The sequence below is a fragment of the Setaria viridis genome, chromosome 3, assembly GCF_005286985.2.
Source record: "Setaria viridis chromosome 3, Setaria_viridis_v4.0, whole genome shotgun sequence".
Lineage (NCBI taxonomy): Eukaryota > Viridiplantae > Streptophyta > Magnoliopsida > Poales > Poaceae > Setaria > Setaria viridis.
Window position 1 is genome coordinate 2,125,787 of NC_048265.2, and position 16,420 is coordinate 2,142,206.

General features: G+C 51.4%; 4 protein-coding genes across 4 annotated transcripts; 3 read left to right on the forward strand and 1 right to left on the reverse strand.

Annotated features, from left to right (window-relative positions):
• Positions 1–52: 52 nt before the first annotated feature.
• LOC117848093 (cysteine protease 1) lies at positions 53–1,496 on the forward strand. The gene is given in 1 exon segment (XM_072292258.1): positions 53–1,496. A coding segment is annotated over 1 exon segment (1,359 nt). The 5' UTR covers positions 53–137.
• A 7,344-nt stretch (positions 1,497–8,840) lies between these two features.
• Positions 8,841–10,550, forward strand: LOC117849812 (probable phytol kinase, chloroplastic). The gene is made up of 6 exons (XM_034731504.2): positions 8,841–9,191; positions 9,451–9,518; positions 9,600–9,731; positions 9,810–9,925; positions 10,040–10,154; positions 10,239–10,550. The coding sequence occupies exons 1-6, from the start codon at positions 8,916–8,918 to the stop codon at positions 10,432–10,434; spliced, it is 903 nt and encodes a 300-aa protein (XP_034587395.1). The 5' UTR covers positions 8,841–8,915; the 3' UTR covers positions 10,435–10,550.
• Positions 10,551–11,171: 621 nt separating this feature from the next.
• Positions 11,172–14,180, reverse strand: LOC117849810 (probable arabinosyltransferase ARAD1). The gene is made up of 3 exons (XM_034731503.2): positions 13,500–14,180; positions 12,794–13,047; positions 11,172–11,879 (listed from the first exon to the last, which is right to left on the reverse strand). Exons 1-3 carry the CDS (start codon positions 14,101–14,103, stop codon positions 11,337–11,339), a joined length of 1,401 nt encoding a protein of 466 aa, XP_034587394.1. The 5' UTR covers positions 14,104–14,180; the 3' UTR covers positions 11,172–11,336.
• Positions 14,181–14,247: 67 nt separating this feature from the next.
• LOC117848094 (cytochrome P450 89A2) lies at positions 14,248–16,218 on the forward strand. The gene has a single exon (XM_034729408.2). It carries the CDS (start codon positions 14,320–14,322, stop codon positions 16,150–16,152), a length of 1,833 nt encoding a protein of 610 aa, XP_034585299.2. The 5' UTR covers positions 14,248–14,319; the 3' UTR covers positions 16,153–16,218.
• Positions 16,219–16,420: the final 202 nt, after the last annotated feature.

The following is a 16,420-nucleotide window of genomic DNA, read 5'->3' on the forward strand; positions in this document are numbered from 1 at the left end:
ACACGAGTCTCGGCATCGCAAGCGTCCGCCGGCGAAACGCGACAATGGCACGAGCCGTCGGCCGCGGCGGCCTCGTCGCGGTCGCGCTAGCCTTCCTGCTCCTCTTCGCCTCGCCCGCCGCCGCGGCGGGGCGGGGCATGGCGCGGACGGAGGCGCAGGCGCGCGCGGCGTACGACCTCTGGCTGGCGCGTCACGGCAAGGCGTACAACGCGCTGGGCGGCGAGTACGACCGCCGGTTCCAGGCGTTCTGGGACAACCTCCGCTTCGTCGACGCGCACAACGCCCGCGCCGGCGCGCACGGCTACCGCCTCGGCCTCAACCGCTTCGCCGACCTCACCAACGAGGAGTTCCGCGCCGCGTACCTCGGCGGCGCCGGAGCCGCAGCGGGCCGCAACGCCACCGCCACCGGGGAGAGGTACCGCCACGACGGCGTCGAGGCCCTGCCGGAGGTCGTCGACTGGAGGCAGAAGGGCGCCGTCGCTCCCATCAAGAACCAAGGCCAATGCGGTAAGAAGAATAAACTGTATCACTTTATTTCCTTTGCTTGCATGAGAATCGAATATCACTGATCGGTGATGCTTTGCTTGTTGCGGTGATCAGGTAGCTGCTGGGCGTTCTCGGCGGTGGGCGCGGTGGAAGGGATCAACAAGATCGTGACCGGCGAGCTGGTGACGCTGTCGGAGCAGGAGCTGGTGGACTGCTCCAAGAACGGGCAGAACAGCGGGTGCAACGGCGGGATGATGGACGACGCGTTCGCCTTCATCGCCGGCAACGGCGGCATCGACACCGACGACGACTACCCCTACACCGCCCGCGACGGCCGCTGCGACATCACCAAGAAGGCCCGCAGGGCCGTCTCCATCGACGGCTTCGAGAACGTCCCCCGGAACGACGAGAGGTCGCTGCAGAAGGCCGTCGCGCACCAGCCCGTCGCCGTCGCCATCGAGGCCGGCGGCCGCGAGTTCCAGCTCTACGAGTCGGGCGTGTTCACCGGCCGGTGCGGCACGTCGCTGGACCACGGCGTCGTGGCGGTGGGCTACGGCACGGAGGACGCCCAGGACTACTGGCTGGTGCGCAACTCGTGGGGCGCCGACTGGGGCGAGGCCGGATACATCCGGATGGCGCGCAACGTGATCGCGCGCGCCGGCAAGTGCGGCATCGCCATAGAGGCGTCGTACCCCGTCAAGGCCGGGCCCAACCCCGGCCCGTCCCCGGCGCCACCGTCCCCCTCGCCGGCGTCACCGGTCGTCTGCGACCGCCACAGCACATGCCCAGCGGGGAGCACCTGCTGCTGCACCTACGGCGTCCGGGGCATGTGCAAGGACCGCGCCACCTGCTGCCCGGCGAGCCACCCCGTCTGCAACGCCAAGGCCCGCACCTGCGCCAAGAGTAGGAACAGCCCGGACACCGTGGAGGTGCTGCTCCGCTTCCCGGCGAAGAGGCAGCGGGGATCGCTGATCGCCGAGGAGCTGGTCGATTCCGTTTTCTCGATTTGATTTAGGCATTGTTTACGTTATATTTTTAATTAATTAAACATTAGTCTAGGATTTATTGTACTTGAACAGTGTACGTCAAGTATTTTTCATATGTTGTTTCAAATTTCGCAAAAGAAAACGTTAAGTGTCTCGAAATCAGAAGAGAAGGCCACCCCTCCGCGTCCCCGTTCGTGGACGTCGGTTCGCCGAAAAAACGCGGGAGGCTCGAATTCCGATTCTTGGTCGCATTACATCTCCCGAATTCTATCAAGAATCGAACTCCGATTCCTATATAAACACAAGCGTAGTCAGGCAATCTGAAGAGAACAGCAACCAAGCCTTTTGCGAGTGCTGTCTGCCTCGAGCCTCCAACGCCTCCGTGTTCCCCTTCCTCTGTAGCGCCGCACCCCGAAGCTAGCTCGCAACGCAACCATGTCGCTCGACGTGGCGCCGTCGCTGCCTTCCGCCTCAACAATCTCCGCCACGGCGACCACAGGGATCCACGTCATCAAGCTCAGCGGCTACTCTCACGCCAAGCTGCTCCTGGAGAATCAAGGTCTTCCCCAACGGAAGAAACGAGCAGTGCGCCCCCGGCTCCATCGCGCTCTTCCTCGTGCTCGTCAGCGAGCCCAAGCACGACGTCCATGCCGATTTTGAGTTGAGCCTAGTGCGCCATGGCAGCAAGCTGCAAGTAGAGGTGCTGCGTCATGGCGGGCCGTCCACCTTCAACGGCGATACGAATGCCTGGGGCTACGAAGATATTGGAGCCAGAGGAGAGCTGGAGGATCCAGAGTTTCTCAACGACGACGCCATCCTCATCCGCTGCGACATCACCGTGCTGAACGACCCGGCCGTCGAGCGGCGCGATCTCGAGGCGCTCGACCTCCTCTGCGACTGCAACGACGGCCGGTGCAAGAACCTCCACACCCACGGCGGCGGCATCAGGAAGAAGAAGAAGAAGGTGCAGAGCCATTCCGACAAGCTCCAGGAGACGCCGCCGCTGCCTTCCGCCTCGACCATCGCCATCACGGCGAGCGCCGGGTGCCACGTCGTCAAGGTCAGCGGCTACTCTCAGACCAAGCTGCTCCCTGGCAACGGTGAGTACATCAAGTCCGCGGAGTTCAAGGAGGCCGGCCACAGGTGGTGCATCCGGTGCTACCCCGACGGCGACCGCGACGAGACCGCCGGCCACGTCTCGCTCTTCCTCGAGCTCGCCGGCAGATCTACGGAGGTCCACGCCGAGTACCAGTTCAGCCTGGTGCCGCACGGCCAGCTGACGACGGCGCCGCACGGTGGCAGGACCGGCACCGATCGCAGGACCTTCGGGAGCAGGTACACCGACAATCGCTTCGGCTTCTCGGAATTCGTGGCGAGGGAAGACCTGGAGAGGTCGGAGTACCTCAAGGACGACTGCTTCTACATCCGGTGCGACATCATCGCCATGAACAAGCCGGTCGTCAAGCTGCATGATCCGGAGACGCTGGACCTCCTCTGTTACTGCACCGATGACCTCTGCGAGAACATCCACGCCCGTAACAAGGTGGAGGCCGAGGCGTTCGGCAAGCCCCGGAGGTGTCTCAGGATGAGGCTGAAGAGGATGCTTCTCTCGTGCCTTCGCATCCGAGAGAAATCATCGCAAGATCCTGTGTTTGACGTTGAGTACTCACGCCTGTGAGATCGGTCTCTGCGTTTTCCTTTCTAGATGGGTGGCACTTTACTATTCAGCTGCACATTTTATCCTCTTGAATTCATTTTATCTGCTGTAATGTAAGCAGTTTGTATTGTACTCCGTAATGAAGGACTAGCTACATCTGCATTTGTTTTCAGCTTTGGTGCCCATGTCCTTGTTTCAGCTCCTTGCTGCTAGCTAGCTGATCGTGTGTGTAAGACTGACACTTCCTCAGTGCCTCTGGTGATCGGCAATTCTTTCCAATCTTTCATAAAAAATGAAGTGCATCACAGGACGCATGCTTGCTAGATGCTCATAGCTGACGCTAATTATGCATCGTTGTATTGACTGAAGACGCTGCTCAACTGCAATGCCGAATGTTCAGTAAATCCAAGATTTGGTGTGCGTCTGACGCCAGGCAGCAGCGCCGTAGCGCACAGCACCGAGAAGGCATTCCGGGGCCATGCTCGGCTCCGACGCCCGGCCGTCGCGGCCTTGGAGGCGTCCGTCCTGCCCTCGGTGTCCTCTCCGCATCTCGCCACTTGTCTTCTCGGATGTAATCGGCGAGGTCTGGACTCGAGAGCACCTTCGGCCTAAAAGCATACAAGATTGGGAGAGGAGCGGCGCATCCCAGATCCCCACAGCTCCCACTGGGCCGTCGGGTGCCGGCCGCCGGCGATCGAAGAGGGATCATTGAGATCGTCTCGCGACTGCGATAAAACATATTTGCGAATCAGTCCAAATATTTATAGATAGCACCCTAATTAGGATCGAAATTATTATTCGCGGTCCAAATATTTACCAATAAACCCCTATTTTTTATCGCGATTATTCTCCGCGATCCGATTATTTGCATATTAACCCCTCGTTCTTCCATCGTCATCATTCCCTCCCATGGCCGTGGCCAAGCTTCCCTCTGCCGCCGGCGAGTTGGACGTGCCGCAGAGCTGCGGCCGGCGGTCCAATCCCATCCTCCGTTCGCACCTTCCCCCCGTGCCGACCATTCGGTGCTCCTTTCCTCCGACTAATCATATTTGCTCCTCTGCCTCCTCCCTTCTCCGCCTCCGGCGGCGGCTGGGGTGCACTCGCACGGAGCCTCAACTGGGCTCGAGGGGGCGAGACGTCCTCTCTTCCGACCTCTCTCCCTGTCCAACCACCTCCTCATCGCCTACTTCTAGGCGCGCCTCCACCGACACGGCCTCCGCTTGTTCGACGAAATGCCCCGGCGCAACTCTGTCTCATGGTCCTTCGCCATTGCGGGGCTCACGCAGGGAGGCCAGCCCTGCGAGTCCAATGTCTTCCTGATGAACGTGTTCCTCGCTGCAATGGTCCCTCACGGGCAGCTCGTGGACGCGTTGCAGTTGTTCGAGGATGCTTGTGTCCGGGACAGAGTCTCGTGGATTCTATGGCGAAGGATGGTCAGGGAAGTGGCTTTCAGGACTGGCAGCAAGGGCGAGCTTGCAAGTTCATGCGCAGCTCGTCAAGATTGGGCCTTGGGGAAGATGTCCTTGTGTCGAACTCTTTGGTGGAGATGTATATGAAAAGCAAGTGCCTAGTTGATGGCACCAAAGTGTTTACCGAGATTCACTGCATCGCTGCAAAGATGCTGTGTCGTGGACAGAGATGGCCACTGGCTGCCTGCATCGTGCTGAGCCAGCTAAGGTTATTGGCATTCTCAGTCACATGATTCAAGATGGAGTTAGCTAACTGTTACAAGTTCTATTTTTTTCTTTACCCCTTGAAGGCCAACACTCTCCAACAGTCATTTTGTCTTATTTTTTCAACTTGATGATTTTGAGAAATTTTAGAGTGCTTGAAAAAAAATAAAAGCCGTCCATCCGGTGAAATCGAACGGTGGAAATAATGAAAGTATCATGAAGTATCTAAACAGAATTAGGTGGTATCAAGTACAAAAATAGTGAGAAATTACTATGATGTCCTTTTAATTATGTGTAAATCTATTTAATTGTTTTTTTAAGAAAGATAAGAAAGGAAAGTATGCAGTACCACCGGTACTTTAAAAATATTGTAACAAAACCCTATAATTTTACCTTGACGTTTCGAACTAATGATTGAGTTAATTATGTCAATTCAGCTATAAAAACACAACTTTTGCCCATATGAATTTGCCACTATTTACTTCAATATCTTTGTATTTTAAGAGAAAATTATATCAACTCTAATTTTAAAGACCGTGCCTTTTTTATTTTTTTAAAATGCAGCATGGGTGTCGGCCAGCGAAGCTGAGAGCTCGTTCCAAATTATAGGTCGTTTTAGTCTTTCTAGATGCATATATATTATTATGCATCTGGACATAGGTAATATCTAAGTGCATAACTGTAACACCCTGGATTTTTCCCAATATCCGGAGGCTACCAAAAGCATAAAAAACACTGAGTATAGAGTTTATTGAAAATTTTGATAGAGTTTCCTCTGTAACTTGGGCATCCCAAACATGCACATCAACAATAAATCACATGAATAACATATAAACAATAAGTAAGCATCACAACTCTTCCCTAAGATCAAATATTTATAGATAGCACCCTAATTAGGATCGAAATTATTATTCGCGGTCCAAATATTTACCAATAAACCCCTATTTTTTATCGCGATTATTCTCCGCGATCCGATTATTTGCATATTAACCCCTCGTTCTTCCATCGTCATCATTCCCTCCCATGGCCGTGGCCAAGCTTCCCTCTGCCGCCGGCGAGTTGGACGTGCCGCAGAGCTGCGGCCGGCGGTCCAATCCCATCCTCCGTTCGCACCTTCCCCCCGTGCCGACCATTCGGTGCTCCTTTCCTCCGACTAATCATATTTGCTCCTCTGCCTCCTCCCTTCTCCGCCTCCGGCGGCGGCTGGGGTGCACTCGCACGGAGCCTCAACTGGGCTCGAGGGGGCGAGACGTCCTCTCTTCCGACCTCTCTCCCTGTCCAACCACCTCCTCATCGCCTACTTCTAGGCGCGCCTCCACCGACACGGCCTCCGCTTGTTCGACGAAATGCCCCGGCGCAACTCTGTCTCATGGTCCTTCGCCATTGCGGGGCTCACGCAGGGAGGCCAGCCCTGCGAGTCCAATGTCTTCCTGATGAACGTGTTCCTCGCTGCAATGGTCCCTCACGGGCAGCTCGTGGACGCGTTGCAGTTGTTCGAGGATGCTTGTGTCCGGGACAGAGTCTCGTGGATTCTATGGCGAAGGATGGTCAGGGAAGTGGCTTTCAGGACTGGCAGCAAGGGCGAGCTTGCAAGTTCATGCGCAGCTCGTCAAGATTGGGCCTTGGGGAAGATGTCCTTGTGTCGAACTCTTTGGTGGAGATGTATATGAAAAGCAAGTGCCTAGTTGATGGCACCAAAGTGTTTACCGAGATTCACTGCATCGCTGCAAAGATGCTGTGTCGTGGACAGAGATGGCCACTGGCTGCCTGCATCGTGCTGAGCCAGCTAAGGTTATTGGCATTCTCAGTCACATGATTCAAGATGGAGTTAGCTAACTGTTACAAGTTCTGTTTTTTTCTTTACCCCTTGAAGGCCAACACTCTCCAACAGTCATTTTGTCTTATTTTTTCAACTTGATGATTTTGAGAAATTTTAGAGTGCTTGAAAAAAAATAAAAGCCGTCCATCCGGTGAAATCGAACGGTGGAAATAATGAAAGTATCATGAAGTATCTAAACAAAATTAGGTGGTATCAAGTACAAAAATAGTGAGAAATTACTATGATGTCCTTTTAATTATGTGTAAATCTATTTAATTGTTTTTTTAAGAAAGATAAGAAAGGAAAGTATGCAGTACCACCGGTACTTTAAAAATATTGTAACAAAACCCTATAATTTTACCTTGACGTTTCGAACTAATGATTGAGTTAATTATGTCAATTCAGCTATAAAAACACAACTTTTGCCCATATGAATTTGCCACTATTTACTTCAATATCTTTGTATTTTAAGAGAAAATTATATCAACTCTAATTTTAAAGACCGTGCCTTTTTTATTTTTTTAAAATGCAGCATGGGTGTCGGCCAGCGAAGCTGAGAGCTCGTTCCAAATTATAGGTCGTTTTAGTCTTTCTAGATGCATATATATTATTATGCATCTGGACATAGGTAATATCTAAGTGCATAACTGTAACACCCTGGATTTTTCCCAATATCCGGAGGCTACCAAAAGCATAAAAAACACTGAGTATAGAATTTATTGAAAATTTTGATAGAGTTTCCTCTGTAACTTGGGCATCCCAAACATGCACATCAACAATAAATCACATGAATAACATATAAACAATAAGTAAGCATCACAACTCTTCCCTAAGATCAAATCAAAAGATATAAGCAATCCCGAGATATTTTACCATCAACCAACGATAAGGAACCAATTTACTAGTTACAGTTCTAATGAATGAACAAATTTAACTAACCAAGGATAAAATTAGACATGTATGCTTTGGATGAGTGCACTTGTTACCTAAAACCAAATAAACATAAGGGTGAGTAAAAATACTCAGCAAGTACAATTAGAACCGGAAAGAATATAATTTAATCCAGAAAAAGCGAATGGAGTGAGTAACCGTGAAATATTAGTTTCCGTCTGAAACGGACACAACCTGAAACATCCTTAGCATTTACCGGTAAAATCGAGCAAGTGGGGCCAATACTTACTCACAGGAATATGAACATAAGAACCAAATTGCACATCCGAATCCACCTAAACATGAGGTGAATATAAATGAATAACTTGAATCTTGAATCACGGAAGCGGGAACAAAAATCATAAAGCTAGAATATTGTAGAAACAAACAGCTCAAGAAAACAGCCAGCACACAACACACAAGTTCGTCATGCATTTGCCTTAACCTTGATGAGAACCCGGCGTCTCACACTTAGCTCTAGGACTCCCCAAACCTGTGGAGCAAAACCATGCTTAGGAACTAGTCCAAATCGAACACACGTCTAAATATTCGAAGAGATCGCTTGCCCAAACCCCAAATCGCCACTTCTCTGGTATTCCGAAATTTCGACTAAATTACTGCAGGGCCTACTGTTTGCTATCATAATTTTTGATCCGCTTAACCAAATACAGCAAATAAATACATTTTAGATATCCACACAAAATTTCCAACAACTTTCATATAAGTGATCAGGACAATTATGACTATAACTAAGTCGAAAACCCATGAACAGATTTCTGTGCGAAACATCACAGCGGAGACAGCAGCACGGTTTTGGGCATAACTCGTAAACCGCTAATCAGATTCCAGTGAAACCAACGTCATTGGAAAGATAACAGCAAAACCTACAACTTTCGTTATTGGACCGGGTTGACATTCCCCACCAATTAATTCCAGAAATTCATCGAAGAAATCAGCTTAATTGATTTGGCATAAACTGAAAGTTAAACTACCGATCACCTCGTCCATCCAACTACCAATCGAAGAAATTAGAAATTCTCGAACTTAAGGTTAAAAAGTCAACTCATTGGCCTGATCAACACTTTATAGTTTATTTAATTTTAGGATATTATAATAATGAAGTTTATAAATTTAATAAAAGTAAAATGATCTGTATTTCGGGACGGAGGGAGTATCACATTTGTGGATGGCTTCGATGGATGTATTTGGCCGTTTCCTCGAAACCCACAGCGAACGGGGTCCATCACGGGGCCCGCAAGCACGAGACGAGGTGACAGATCGCTCGGCTGCTAGTGTGCCAGCCAGTGCCGCCCAGATCCACCGATCCACGGCGTCCTGCAACCTTCGCTACTCTACTGGACCACATGGTTGCGGCGGCATGGCCCGGCTCCGGCGCAGCCTGCACCTCATCCCCCAACTCCCTGCTGCTCTCGCGTCCCCCAACCCACGCGCCTCCGCCGGCGAGCTCCATGCGGCGGCGGCTCGTCCTCGGCGTTGGCACCCCGGCCGTGGCGGCGCTGGCGGCCGCGGCGCCGCCGGCGGTGCTGCGGGATGGGGCGGCCACGCTGTTCGTTACCGCGGGCGCCTACGCCCTGGTGCGCACCTTCGACGTGCTCACCGAGCGGCGGCTCGTCGAGAAGGTCTCGGCCTTCACTGGTCCCCCAGCATTTCTTGTCTTGTCTTAAACGAAGTTTTAGCTTAAATCTGTCGTGTTTGGATACGTCACATGTCCTTGTCATAATCGTGAACTGATTGCTGCTCAGATTGATCCGACGATTTGTTGAATTCGGATTTCTAACAAATGGGGTTGTGGTTTTGATTGATCGAAGGAGCATAAATGCCATCATTTACTAATGCTGTTTCTTGTTCGCTTCTGATTCATGTCATGAATAAAGGCAGAGTTTGAGCAGGAAGATTGTGCATGTGCTATCCGGCGTTCTGTTCATGTCATCCTGGCCACTATTCAGGTATGCCCTTCCACCGCATGAAGCATCAGAATGTTCACATTTGGAATGACACAGCTTAAGAAAAGGGTGCTCTATCTGCAGTAATTCGACAGAAGCACGATATTTCGCTGCAGTTGTTCCGTTCTTGAACTCAATGAGGCTTCTGACTTACGGACTACGTCTTTCCACCGACGAAGCTCTAGTAAAATCCGTGACACGGGAAGGAAAACCAGAGTAAATCCTTTTGACCGAGAAGTTGTATTGTATGATCCTTTAGCATGCTGCTTTGACAAGAGCTTTTCTTCTTTGCAGGGAATTGCTGAGAGGTCCTCTCTATTATGTCTTGGTTCTACTCTTCAGTGTTTTAGTCTTCTGGCGGGAGTCCGCAATTGGGATTGTTTCCTTGTCGATGATGAGTGGCGGCGATGGTATTCCCCATAATCAAGCATCATTTATTCATTGTACATCTTTTGTAGGACATCGTCATTGCATTTGGTTGATTCTGCTAAGTATCTGCATCTGCTTGGGCCTTAACTTGGCAGGCTTTGCTGACATTGTTGGGAGAAGGTATGGCTCAGTGAAGCTGCCATTCAATGAGAAGAAGAGCTGGATTGGGAGCATCTCGATGTTCATTTCTGGTTTCCTGCTATCCGCAATGTAGGTCTTCCCCCTCAAATGTTTTGCTGATTCTTGTAATGTATCTTGAGCTGTTAAATGACGCATTGATCTGTTCTATTGCAGAATGCTGTTCTACTTCTCCAGCCTTGGTTACATTCATGTTAGCTGGGAGGAGGCATTTGGTAAACTGGCTCTTGTTGCATTGGCAGCCACCGTAGTGGAGTGTATTCCTGTGATTGATGTTGTAGATGACAATATTTCTGTACCTTTGGCCACCATGTTGGTAGCTTTTCTCTTGTTTGGCTCCAACACACAATGATGTTGTAGATGACAATATCTCTGTACCTTTGGCCACCATGTTGGCAGCTTTTCTCTTGTTTGGCTCCAACACACAATGATTAATCAATACTACTAAATAGTAAATTTGTTATTGAATTTCCCTGTGGTGCCTCCAAATTTTCTGCCTTCTATTTTCATCTTTTACGCGCAATGAAACCAAATGTAAAGATACATGCCTCATTGTCATTTCCCATGTGACCTCTATCTAGTACTTGATGGTGGGGGCCAAACATGTCATTTTTGGTGGAGAATTATGATTAGCTGGTTGGAAGTGGATCTCACTCTCAGGTATTCAGTGATGTGCTTGGCTTTATCTGATGACTGATGGTGTGCTCCATGCATTCTCCTCTCCTACCCATTCTGCCTTGCTGTGTGATTGGGTGCCCTTTCTCCTTTCGTTATGTGATTTGTTGGAGAGGAACGTTGATGTTGTGTTGGCTGGCTGCATTATCATGTACGGTTGGTTTGTCCTCTGGAAGGTTGTGGTCTCAGTTATGTTTAGGAGACTTCGATGGCATTTACCCTTCGCTCTTCAAGCATCTTAACCTTATGAACCCAATCATCTGTTCATATGGACAACACTGTAAATATTTGTTCAGCAGCGGTAGCAATTCTTATTGCAGTAAACAAACAAATTCCATTCCATTTTTCAATTCAAATGGGCAATTTCCTGTATGAACTATCACCAAACTCACTCCAATAACACATGGAACCATGTGGAAAACCACTTCTGAAGACTTTAGAAGAAATTGGTTAAACATCCGCCTACTGTTACATACTCATATTTGCAACTACCAATAAGAACAACAAAAATGGAATAAACTTGGAGTAACCGCTGATTCTCACAAGCCTTCCCGTGGGGTACCAGCAGCTAACATAAGTTCATGTACAATGACACCGGAGCGGGATCAATGCGCCATAAGGTTTCCGCTTCTCCCGAATGATTGCCTCCTGAATCGCTGGTAGTTTCTGATGAATCTTCTTCCATATGTAATTCACAGCACCATCAGGGGTTCTGCTACTAGAGTAACTAGTGTCATACTCGAAGATAGGTTGGACATGAGCCAGGTTTCTTCGGAACTCATCCTTCTGCTGCTTGGAAATATTCCTCAAGTAGTTTGTTAGCCATTTCGGTCTCATTGCGTTACTAACTGACACAAAAATGGAGAATTCTGTGTAGTCTACCATCCCTTCAAAAGGGAGCTCAACCTCATCGCTAACAATGACAGGAATGCAAAGACTGGCAATAGCATCAAAGAGGCGACATGAAGTTGGTGTGTCACCAGCTGGGTGCAAGCAAAATTCCGATGCCCGCATCCCTTTTACCGATTGTTCACGTCCAGTGGCATTAGGAAAGCCTTCTTCCATGACAATATCAGGCTCATTACCTAGCAAATCCCATAGTTTCTCTCGCACTAAACCACCCTGAAAGAAGAAAGATATACATTAAAAAAACATAAGCCAATGCCAAAGTTAGAAAAATCATCCAGCTAACAAAATTACAGTGTTTAATGCATCCTAGTCTAGCTGCTCAATCATGTATCGTCTGTTTTGTCACTACTGGTCATTAGTGAACACAAATATCTTACAATTATATGCGAAAACCAGTAATAACATAAAAAATGTTGTAGTGTTATACTAATGTAAATCGCAAAACCTTTTAACAAAAACAAAATGGGATATCCTAAGTAGAATGCAATGGAGAAAGCAGCATGTGTAGAGCTGATTTCTATATATTATCTAATGCATCTTAGTCTGACTGATCAGTCATGTATAGTCTGTTTTGTTGGTACTGGTCATCAGTGAGCAAAAATCTCTCGAAACAATTATATGCGAAACCAAATCATGGCATAAAGAAAAGAGAAAAAAGAATGCCGTCGAGTTATACTAATGTACACTGCAGAAAGTTTTCACGATCAACAAGATAGATTATCCTAAGTAGAATGCAATGGAGAAAGGACCATACATAGAGCTATTGTTAAAGATTATTATATGGCATAGCAAACTACGAGATAATTAAGATCAAGTACTGTTGAAAGCACATTGCTCAAATGATAGAGCTAACAAAAGCCTTGAAGAAAATTTATAAGTAAAATGCATCAAGCATAATTTGTTCATGCTTCTAACTTTGAGTAAATGTCAGATATCCGAAAGCTGATAAACATAAAACTGGTGCAAGTAATGTTTTTTACAACATGGAAATGTAAACGAAAATTCTCACATGTACAGGTTCCAACATTTCTTATTGATGGTGAAATGATTGTGAATAGTTTCGTAAAATTTGGAACCAAATGGGTCACATGTCCTAAGTGCTGAATAGTGTAAAAAAAAGTACGAACCCGATGCCTATGCTTTGCTCCCTTGAAGTACAAAAGGGTGGGGCGATCCTTATTCTCTGATAAGGGCAGTGTGGGAAGTAAATGTGTGTAAGGAACAATAACATCCTTAAGTAATGATACTTGAGTGTGCTGTATCATATGAGACGAGTTTCTGCTTGCAGTCTTTGAATCAAGTTTGTACCAGCCTCCAAAATCAACCACCAAAAGAATTGCTGGAGCAATCTCAGTCCGGACGTGCCACATAGCCACAGGGTCTGTCAAAGAATGCTTCAGTATTTAACATAACCTGATCATGCAAAAGAACAATAAGCTGGTACGCAGATCAATCTTCAGCAAGACATAAACATTACACATCGTATTCAAACATACTTGAATTATTGCAGGAAAAGCAACATCATCTGCTCTGTCACTCTAAAGCATGGTAACAGACTAACAGTTGCATTAAGACATCGTTAGATGTATCCCGAGCCTCAGGCATTGGAATTTATGAAACACAATATCAACTATCAGTGTCTTGAATAAGAAAAAAAGTCATGCAACTAAATTCTAACTCGTGTGCTGGTGTGTTGCAAGGATTTGTCATGATGGCACTAAGCTTGAGTGAGCCTGATTGATGCTGAGAAAGTAGAAAGGATGATTTGAAACCTTCACCAGCTTGCAATTGCAGAGTCAAATAGCTAGATCCTGTCAATAATATCCGGATTACCTGTGAGGACGAAGATATGGTCGCGGCCGCCGGACCTCCGCCACGCGGGGTGGGCGGTGACGCGGTCGACGACCTCCCGCTGCCGCCGGTAATCTTCGTTCCCGTCCTCCTTGCGGAACGCGCCCTTGGTTCCCCACCCGAGCTCCATCTCCGCGGAAAGCGTCGCGAAGAAGGGCACGAAAACGACATCAGCTTCCCTCCAGTCCGCGACGACCCTCACGGCGGCCGTCGCCGCCGTGCGGAGGGAGGCGAGGACCCAGTACTCGGCGCTGTACTGCTTGATGAGGGGGCTCTCGGGGTAGGGCGGGTGGTTGCGCGGGGCCGGGTGGTCCGGGTCGGAGGACGCCGGGATGCGGGAGTCGGTGGCGGGGAGGGACCAGTAGCGGTCGAGGAGGCCGTAGTTGAGCGCGCGGGGGAGGTCGGCGACGTAGACCCTGAGGGGGCGGTCGGGTTCGAAAACTTGCCGCGAGGGGAGGAGAGGCGAAGAGGTGGGTCGGAGGAGGAAGAAGGAGAGAGGGAGCAGCAGGAGGAGGACGGAGACGGCGAGGACGGCGAGGCGCTTCATGGCCGCCGCCGGCCAGATCTTGGTGGCCGGAGGAGGCATGCCGGCATCGCCACTTCACTTCCTGAAGGCGCTACGAATCTCCGACCGGCCGCCTTGGGTCTTTTTTTTCCCTCACTCCTATGTTTCTCGGCCCATTAGCGCATATTATCCGGCCCATCATCACTTGCCATGCAGCCATGATGCGGGCGATTTGAAAGCGCCACGTCAACTCGGTGGGGTGTGGCCGTGGCGGTGCCATCTTGCTCGGGCCGCTCAATGCAGCAGCGCCACCACCTCAAGCCACGTACGGCTGCGCGACGTCCGTCGCCGCCCGCCGCCGTCGTCTTCCCCGCACCGCCCCCGAGGCCCGAGATCGCAGTATCAACCAGCAAAGCGCCACCAACGCCGCGACAGGTTCAATGCCGCTTAACACCCGTAGAGCCGGTACATAAACCAACGCAGCTGCAGCTCCACCGATGCAGCATGCTCGCGACAATGGCAGTCGTCGCGTACCTACTGTTCCTCCCACTCGTCACCTGCGCCGTGCTTCTCCTGCTGCTCTCCGCACTGAAGCCGCCATCCAAGGCACGAGCCAGCGGCGTCCTCCCGCTGCCTCCGTCCCCGCCCACCGTTCCCGTCGTGGGCCCGCTCCTCTGGCTTCTTCGCGCACGCAACCGCCTCGAGCCGGCGATCCGGGAGCTGCACCGGCGGCACGGCCCCGTGCTCACGCTCCGCTTCCTCTCCCCGCGCCCCGCAATCTTCATCTCCGGCCGGGGCGCCACACACCGCGCGCTCGTCCGGCGCGGGCCGGCCTTCGCGAGTCGCCCCCCCGCCATCGCGCCCTTCCGCGTGCTCACCAGCGGCCAGACCACCGTCAGCTCCGCACCCTACGGCCCGCTCTGGCGGTCGCTGCGGCGGAATCTCACCTCCGGCGTCCTCAGCCCGTCCCGCGCCCCGCTCTTCGCGCCGGCGCGGCGGCGGGCCCTCGCGGCGCTGGTCTCCGACCTCGGTCGCCGGAGCGAGGAGGGCGGTGGCGAGGCGGTGGCCGTCGCGGAGTGCATCCAGCGCGCCATGTTCTCGCTGCTCACGCACGTGTGCTTCGGCCGGAGGCTGCACGGCCGCCGCGTCGGGGAGGTCGAGGCCGTGCAGCGGGAGCTCTTCGCATCGTACATCAGCTTCCAGGTCTTCGCCTTCTGCCCGGCGATCACCAAGCGGGTGTTCTGGCGGCGGTGGAAGAAGGTGATCTCCATTCGCCGGAGGCAGGAGGAGCTCTTCCTGCCATTGATCAGAGCAAGAAGAGATCGGGACAACAGCAGCATTCCCTTTAATGGAGGAGTATACGAACACGAACACGAACACGACGAGAGCCTGTCGTACTGCTACATCGATACGCTTCTCGCCCACCAGCTGCCCAAGGAGGAAGGTGAGCGCGCGCTCACCGACGCCGAGATGGTGAGCCTCTGCACGGAGTTCCTCACCGCGAGCGTCGACACGACGGTGACCGCTCTCCAGTGGATCATGGCGAACCTTGTCAGGCAGACGGAGGTGCAGGCGAAGCTCCTGAACGAGATCAACGCGGTGGTTTCGGCCGGCGACGAGGACGATGACGTCGGCGAGGAGGACCTGAAGAGCATGCCGTACCTGAAAGCGGTGGTGCTGGAAGGGCTCCGGCGCCACCCGCCGGCGCACTTCCTGCTCTCGCACGCGGCGGTGGAGGAGACGTCGCTGGACGGGCACCGCGTGCCCGCCGCCACGCCGGTGAACTTCTCGGTGGCCGACGTCTCGCTGGACGAGGCCGTCTGGGACCGCCCGGAGGAGTTTAGGCCGGAGAGGTTCCTGGACGGCGGGGAAGGCGTCGGCGTGGACCTGGCGGGGAGCCGGGAGATCAGGATGGTGCCGTTCGGCATTGGAAGGAGGATCTGCCCCGGGCTGGGCCTCGCGCTGCTGCACCTCGAGTACTTCGTCGCGAACCTGGTGCGCGAGTTCAAGTGGGGCACGGTGGCCGCCGCCGGCGTGGACCTCGCCGAGAGGGCGGAGTTCACCGTGATAATGGAGCGGCCGTTGCGCGCGCGGGTAGCCCGGAGGAGGCGCGCCGCCGTCACGATTTGATGGCACGATGATGTATGATTTGGGGGCCGTTCGCTTCGGCTGATGCTTATCAGCTACCAAATAGTGTTTTTCTCTCACAACAAATCAGCCCGTTTTAGTTTTTCGATCGCTTTATAAGCTGAAGTGAAGTCGCTAAGGTACCAAATAGTGTTTTTCTCTGACAACAAATCAGCCCGTTTTAGTTTTTCAACCGGTTTATAAGCTGAAGCGAAGTCGCTAAGGGCTCGTTTATCAGGTTTATAAGCTGAAGCGAAGTCGCTAAGGGTTA

What these genes read in the sequence shown, in the direction of transcription:
- LOC117848094 (XM_034729408.2), top strand. Translation starts at nt 14,320, where the DNA reads ATGCAGCAGCGCCACCACCTCAAGCCACGTACGGCTGCGCGACGTCCG.
- LOC117849812 (XM_034731504.2), top strand. Translation starts at nt 8,916, where the DNA reads ATGGTTGCGGCGGCATGGCCCGGCTCCGGCGCAGCCTGCACCTCATCC. An exon ending in ACACGGGAAGGAAAACCAGA is followed by an intron (nt 9,732 to 9,809) that starts GTAAATCCTTTT and finishes TCTTCTTTGCAG; the next exon opens with GGAATTGCTGAGAGGTCCTC. An exon ending in GATGATGAGTGGCGGCGATG is followed by an intron (nt 9,926 to 10,039) that starts GTATTCCCCATA and finishes TTAACTTGGCAG; the next exon opens with GCTTTGCTGACATTGTTGGG.
- LOC117849810 (XM_034731503.2), bottom strand. Translation starts at nt 14,103, where the DNA reads ATGCCTCCTCCGGCCACCAAGATCTGGCCGGCGGCGGCCATGAAGCGC. An exon ending in CCATATCTTCGTCCTCACAG is followed by an intron (nt 13,048 to 13,499) that starts GTAATCCGGATA and finishes ATTCTTTGACAG; the next exon opens with ACCCTGTGGCTATGTGGCAC. An exon ending in GAGCAAAGCATAGGCATCGG is followed by an intron (nt 11,880 to 12,793) that starts GTTCGTACTTTT and finishes TTCTTCTTTCAG; the next exon opens with GGTGGTTTAGTGCGAGAGAA.